Source organism: Pempheris klunzingeri, chromosome 2 (genome assembly GCF_042242105.1).
Source record: "Pempheris klunzingeri isolate RE-2024b chromosome 2, fPemKlu1.hap1, whole genome shotgun sequence".
NCBI lineage: Eukaryota > Metazoa > Chordata > Actinopteri > Acropomatiformes > Pempheridae > Pempheris > Pempheris klunzingeri.
Window position 1 is genome coordinate 18,409,729 of NC_092013.1, and position 7,287 is coordinate 18,417,015.

Below are 7,287 nucleotides of genomic sequence, written 5' to 3' on the forward strand. Positions count from 1 at the left end.
ACACAATCAGTGACCTTGAATAAGACTGTGGGAAGATTGTGTGAATTTTAGGAAATGAAACTGGAGAAACAAACTCATTTTGCCTCTTTAGCAGCAGTCTGATAGTTTATTAATGTTAAGACTTGCAAGCTATTAGGCTTTCATAGCCATAGAGTGTGTTCATTGAGCCACGGGGAAGGATAATGTTTTGATAATATATTTATTTCAGTGAATAAAATATGTCTCTAAATAAAACAATGTACAATATTACAATACTATAATTGCACTTTATATACACAATGTATATAAAATAAACATATATGTGACCTAAATATATATATATATATAAATGTTAAGGAAAAGCAAAAAGTAATAGTCTGACATTTACATACACATGTCTGAGGTGAGGATATTACATAAAGATTTTAGGACAGCTGCCTTGGTACAACATTCAATTTGTACATAACTGGCATTTTGGTCAGTCATTAACAGTCATAAGTAATAGTTTTAAATAGGTTTGAGGTATTCATGGTATTATTTACATTTACATTTAGACTATTTTTCCTTTTTTCTATTTACAGAGCAGCAATACAGGGAGTCACTGGACCATCAGGGCCATGGCAACAGAGGTATCGTCTTGCTGTCACTACGTCCAGAAGAGTTGAATATGGAGCCTGAGAGTGGAGGAAAAGAAGAAATAATTAATCAGCGTGTCGCAGTCTGGATGTCCCCTTACAGTGAATAAGAGAGCTAAATTGAAACCAAATTTCCCAAGAAAGACACGTCAGACTTGCAGCAATAGTTTGAGTTAGAAAAGGAGATTGATACCACTCTCATGTGTGTATGGTAAATATGAAGCTACAGCCAGCAGCAGCTAGCTTAGCTTAACCTAGCTTAGTTTAGCTTAGCACAAAGACTGAAAATAAGGGGAAACAGCTAGCCTGGTCCTGTCCAATGAGTCCTATCCAATGACAGACTTTTTCTTGGCTATGACTGGTAACCTTCTGGAGAAATAGTCCAACTCATAACTCCCCAAAAAACAGCAGCCCTAATCCTTCTGGCTGGACCGAGCCAGACAGAGCCAGGCCAGCTGTTTGCTGGGTTTATACTATGCTAAGCTAAGCTAAGCTAAGTGGCTGCTGGGTTTAGCTTCAGATATGAAAGTGGTACCAATCTTCTCACTTCAGTCTTGGCAAGAAAGAATGAGCATATAAACATTGAAATACAAATAGAGAGATTCAAGTTATCTTCTGACCTTATCTCTTGATGAAGGCGACTGGCAGTTCTCTGTTGGGAACCAAAAGTCCTGAATGGATCACATCAAGCGGCTCGTTATCTGTCGCCACAATTTCATAGTCTCTGACCAACTGGAAGAAAGACAAGCAGAATTTGGGTTGATCCAAAACTTAAAGAGAGTCATATGACAGAAAAGTGATATGAGATCCCAGTCTGAACTACCCATTACCCACACTGCTTCCATCTGGCTGGTTCTGTTTGATTGAAACTATGAATTGAATTAAACTTTATCTGATCTTACCCAGCACATGGCCAGCTGCAGCTGCAGCTCTGCCAGCCGTCGGCCGATGCACATCCTCTTTCCAATGCCGAAGGGGACGTGGGCGAAGGGGTTGATGGTGAGATTCTCCCGCAGCCAGCGCTCAGGTTTGAACTGCTTCCCATCGTCAAAGTACTCCTCATTGGAGCCGAGAGCGTGGCTGTTTATCATCAAAACTGTCTGTAAATGAATGAAATTATAAATTAAAGCACTCAAAACTCACAAGTGGCAGCATTTTCCCACCAGTTCCTAAAGAGAAGTGAAACATATAGTACAGTAAATTACAAGAATTAAGTACAATAAAGACTTTGTTACTGAAAGTCTGATCGCTCAATGCAATTTGCTAAATTGCACGTGCTATTAGAGCTGCTCCATTTAGACTTTGTGAGGGTGTTATGTGAGGGTGTTTTTGTTACACGCTTCATTCAGACATAAGTCAAATGTAAATTAATACAGGAATGTAATCTGCTCATGTAAAGTGTATGGGTAACGAGAACTAAGCCACTTACTCCTTTGGGAATGGCGTAATCTCCCAACACAGTGTCTTTGTCCAGGGTCCTGCTGGTGAATGGAACTGATGGCGATAACCTGTAAGAATTTGAAAAAAGCATATGGGAATATGACCTCAGTGAAGCTATAGTATAGCATGACACACTCGTCTAAGCTGTTTAACATGCTCCGATGTTTTTCACAGTGCCAGCTGAGGTGTGATATAATCTCCAGTCAGAGGTCATATACATTCCCTGAGTGATGTGGTTATGGTATTAGCCTTACAAAACATGTTCGACAACTTGTGACTGCATGAGAAGAAGGGAGACAGTGGGCCATATAAGGGCAGGGAAGTGATTTGAACGTGACCGCACGGTGGATTTTAAGCTGGGACCACTGCTTATTGAAGGTCATGCTACATATCTCATGAAGCTTGTTTTTGAGCCAGTCATGTGTGTGAGTTTTTCCTCTAAATCTCCGTGGTACTGGGTGAAATCATGATGCAGCCAGTGAGTCGGATTTGAAACTGCGGACTGTTCAGAAAAACCTAATTTATCGGAAGGCGGTAGGTCATGTATCCACATAGCTATGTCTTGTAATTACTTTTCGTATTATTTCTCATAGTGTGAGCTTTCTTTCATTTTTCCAGTTTGACCCTGTCGTGCTGTACCTCATAGACTCCTTGAGGCACGCCTTGAGGTAGGGCATGCTCTTGATGTGCTCTCCACATGGGTCTTGGTCCGGAGCCACCACCTCTCTAATCTCGTGCAGCAGCTTCCTCTGGGCGCCGGGGTTACGTGACAGGTTGAAAATAGCCCACAGCATACTGTTGGCGGTCTGAGAAACGTAAACACAGCGAGAGAGTGAGAGGGAGAGCGAGGGAGGAAAAGAGGAAAGAGAAGCCAGAGAGGAGATGTCACTTAGTGGGGCAGCTACTCTAAGTGCATTCCTCAGTGGGGTCCTGAAAGGTGCTGAGGAATGTTTGGGGTTCCTCAAAGGCTCCTCAGTTACATCCACACCACATTAATTTTCCGCTTTGAAGCACTGTAACTGTAGCACCTGTTTGTTTTAGAGGCTGCACAGTTTTTTTTTTCCCTTTCCCTACTCGAACGAAAATAGGCGAAAGGTAAAACATTTAAAAGGTTAACCTGTGTTCATAGCATCATGCAGATGTGCTGCAGCTATGTGTGAATCTAAAGAGCATGAAGTGTGAATAAGAATAGAAATAGAAATAGTGTTAAAGCAAATGTTGGATACTGAATAACTGCAATGTGTTTATTTGCTATCTTGGGGAGCTGTAGATGAGATGATTCATATCACTCTCATACAGTATCTGTACGGTATCTTATCTTAGCTTAGCATAAATACAGGAAACAGATAGAAATGTCAAACAATCCCCGTAAATGTGCGTCTTTGTAGTACAAAATACTGCTCACTGTCTCAACTCCGCCGATCTGTAGCTCAGTGATGGCAGCGTACAGCTCCTTCTTGGAGAGGCAGCTCTGGTGTAAGATGTCACCGATTAAGTCATCAGGAGCTCTGTCGGCGTTCCTCTTCAACTTCTTGTCTATGTAGACTTTGGCTGAGGAAACACAAAGCAGCGAAGATTTAATCACATATTCATGCTACGTTTTTTTTTTTTTAAGTTTTCTGTGATACTTTTACATACACCAAATTGTTTGTTCAGCTGTTTAGACTTTTATGGCTGACAACTAGAGCTGACACATCGATTCATCGATTAGTTGACTAACAAAACATTCATATGCAGCAGTTTTAATGAGCGATGAATTGTTTGAGTCACTTGAGTCATCCAGTAAAAATGCTAAATATTTACTTCTCCAATATGAAAATTTGCTTCTTCTCTCTCTGGAGCTTTCATCTTGGATTGTAGGACATTTTCAAGAGCATTTCTTCTGGTGGATTACGTTATGCCAGCATTGAAGTCCTTTTCTCAGGGTTGTCTATGCCCTGTATGATTTATGCCTTGGGTTGTAACACCATGCACATAATGTGTGAAATTGAATTTCTCCCTTTAAATTTGTGCATCTATATGATCTGAATCGTGTGAGGCTATTTTTGTTTAATCGCTGACTGTTTATGTGAGTCAAAATCTTATAAAGGCTTAAGGGTCATTAACATGACACAGAAACAAGAAGTAACTTAATGTCTGACTGCTGCTAAAAATATTCTAAAAAAATGATAAACCTACTGCACTCGCTCTCACACACTCTGCAAGCACTTTTTTTTTCGTGTGAAGTTTGAAGTTATGTGTCTTTGAGTGACAGATTGATCTTCTTCCTCCCTCTATGCCCCCCCTCCCCCCAAAACCTCCTGCTACTACAAATATTTGGCAGATTTCTCCCCCTTAGGTCATGCGGTTTACTACAACTCTGGCCATAATTTACCCAGAGTGCCAAGTACACAAAAAACAGTGAGGCACCCAGTTCAAACCCACCCTCCCTCTGTTCTCCTCTATCTGTCGTCTGACTGGAACTGAGCTCAGCTGGTTTGTACATAACAGAGAGGTGGAGACAGACTTTTTGTGAAATGAGAGTAATCTGTGGAGGGGCTCTGTGGTTGTATTTGTAGTGTAACAAAAATGTGCTTGTACCTGTGCTGAAAATGCGGTCCCATGCGGCGGTGTGGTCCTGCCATGTTTTGGTGTTGAGGCTCTTGTGGAGCTCCACCGGTGTGACCATCATCATGCCAAATGTGCTCATCATCTACAGTGAAAGGCAACGGGGGCAGAACAAAGCAAGGGGGGAAAGGATTAGATGTCAAATCTAATCATCGTCACCCCCAGTGAAAATCTTTGATGCAATCTTTTCCAGGGTCTTGTGTTGTTTCTTGCACCCGCTGCCCTGTGAGACCTTTGTGAGCTTTCACTTATCATCTCCTGACTGTGGGATGTACTGGCCTGGCCCAGTACACCCCAGTAAATACAGTAACCTGCTGCATCACTGGCTGCAGTTCAGTTGATGAACCTGATGAACTGCTATGTCTCTACAGGTTCAGTCAGTCAGTCACAGATCATCGTGACTGTCCCACAGCGCTGCTATGAGAGGAGCAACAACAGGATATACTCACTGTCTTCACAGCTGTGATGAAGTTCATGGCTTCCTCGTTGACTTTCTCCTGCAGCAGACCAAATCTCTTGTCATAGAGGACCAGGCAAATGGCTGAATGACAAGGAAGAGCAAAGAATGAGATTTTGAAACGTATTTACAGGTTCAGAGACACATTTAGGTTGAATAGAATTTGACTAAAGCATGTTTTGCTTTAATATTTCTGCATTCTATATTATCTACAGTGTTTCTGAAGTTAGAGGTCATGAAAATACAACTTAATTAATTAGTTGGTCAATCGACAGAGCAATTATTTTGGAATTCAATTAAGTCATTTTTCAAGCAAAAATGCCAGATATCTCCACAATCCAGCTTCTCATGTAAGGATTTTCCTGCTAAACAAACGCAAATATCTGCACTTCTTTGGGTGATTTTACAGACTAAACAATGCTGGAGACAATAATCAGCAGATTAAATAAGAAAAAAGCTGCTGAACTTACTCTCAAAGGACCATTTATTCAGTTCGAAGTACAAGTCCTCAATTTTCCCATTCACGTTCATTTTTCCAATCCTGCCGACGAAGTCCACCAACACCTGCATGTCCAAACAAAAGCCTGTCAGTCATCCATCACCAATAAACCAACTTTAAATCGGTCTGACTCTTGAATTTTTAAAACTCACCTGATTTATTTTGCGATCGAGCTTCACCACCTCGGTCGGTTTCATGAGTTTCTGCTGGAAGGCGCTCCTCACCCTCTGCCAGTCCTTCCCCTCCCTGCGAAAAGCAACAGTTTGGATTCAGCGCGCTTTCACACAAGGCACTTTTGCGCCACTTCGAGCTGACGAGTTATGAACTTTTCCCGTGTGAATACATGAGAGACGGAGACCCCGCTTACAGGATGAGGAGCCCGTACGCCTCGTCTCTCAGGTCTCTGTATGCTGTCCAGGGTTTGATCTCCAGCCTCTGAGGGTAGCTCCCCTCCTTCCTGTAGAGCGCCTCCAGCAAGCAAGGTGCGCCTATGTGCACAGACTCAAAGGAGCCCAGCTTCAGGCGGAAAATCTTGCCGAATTTCTTATGATAATCAACCTGGAATAGATTTAAAGAGCCATCAATGAGCCGGAGAAATCTGATTTGAGTTGAAATATATCAAGTATGCTTTTTATTCGTTTGAAGTTAAAGTTAGAGTTAAAAAAAAAAAAACATGATTTTTTTTTTTAAAAGATAAAAAGAGATAAATAGAGAAAAAGTGAGTTATTTTACTGTACCAGGGCCTCGTGCTGTCTTGTCAGACCTCCCTTCCGGAGGAGCTCCACCAGGCTGCCGACCAGGGGCCAGTTGGTGGGTCCGGGGATCGCGTCCAGGCTGTGCGCCCTGTACGCAGCGTGAGGGCACGACGCAGCCTCCACAGCATCCTTCTCCTCCAGGACGCACACTGAGGATGTCGGTTTGAAGTGCTGCAGCCCCACAGACTTCTTTTTCAGAAACTCAACAATCTGAGGAACTTTTTGGATCTGCGCCCTCATCCTCGAATTTGTAGATTCGTTTCAAAAGAAAGGCGGAATGATCTGATGTTTAACAGGAGCTCTTCTTTATTATCTGGGGGGTTTCTCGTTTCTTGGAAGTGTCACACCTTCACTCCAATATATATACCCTGAGAGTGTTTATTCCTGCCGTGCACCGAACCAATCAGGGACTGGTCCTGCATGGTGTGGCCGTCGAGCCCACCATTCATTTATGGATCCACGTTGGGAGGATCGTATGACCCCAGCAAGACCGAGGAAGTGCCCTTGCCCGCCCCCTCGCTTTATAAATAAACACACAGGCCACATCGGAGGTGACGCGGTTCGCTTGAACCGTGTTTCAGAACGACCCGCGATTGGAAGGACCGAAACTTTGGCAAAGCAAATACTACCGCCACACTTCTGCACCGTGGGCAAATATTTGACAGATTGCAGGTTGTGTGTTTGCTTTGCTTGTGTTGTGGAGTGTGTGTTCTTTGTAGAGAGGGGAAGGGGGGGTAACAGGGCATTTTAGTGCAAGTGTAATTGTAATTGCACACAATTTGCCCATTAAAAACCATCAAAAAATGCAGAATAAATTCGCTTGAGTTTGAGAAACATTAATGATCCTCGTGAAGATGGCACTTCCCAGAAACGCATCATTCAGCTGAACTTCCAGCTTTCCAGAAGTAGCAGCAC

General features: G+C 42.7%; 1 protein-coding gene across 1 annotated transcript; it reads right to left on the reverse strand.

Annotated features, from left to right (window-relative positions):
- Positions 1-234: 234 nt before the first annotated feature.
- cyp24a1 (cytochrome P450, family 24, subfamily A, polypeptide 1) lies at positions 235-6,686 on the reverse strand. The gene is made up of 12 exons (XM_070846746.1): positions 6,355-6,686; positions 5,985-6,175; positions 5,770-5,863; positions 5,589-5,682; positions 5,111-5,202; positions 4,635-4,746; positions 3,460-3,605; positions 2,694-2,860; positions 2,044-2,122; positions 1,517-1,714; positions 1,235-1,346; positions 235-653 (listed from the first exon to the last, which is right to left on the reverse strand). The coding sequence occupies exons 1-11, from the start codon at positions 6,610-6,612 to the stop codon at positions 1,236-1,238; spliced, it is 1,542 nt and encodes a 513-aa protein (XP_070702847.1). The 5' UTR covers positions 6,613-6,686; the 3' UTR covers positions 235-653; position 1,235.
- Positions 6,687-7,287: the final 601 nt, after the last annotated feature.

Coding starts and splice junctions, on each gene's coding strand:
- cyp24a1 (XM_070846746.1), bottom strand. CDS start 6,612: ATGAGGGCGCAGATCCAAAAAGTTCCTCAGATTGTTGAGTTTCTGAAA. Junction 2,861..3,459: donor AGATCGGCGGAGTTGAGACA/GTGAGCAGTATT, acceptor TACGTTTCTCAG/ACCGCCAACAGTATGCTGTG. Junction 1,347..1,516: donor TGCAGCTGGCCATGTGCTGG/GTAAGATCAGAT, acceptor TCTTTCTTCCAG/TTGGTCAGAGACTATGAAAT.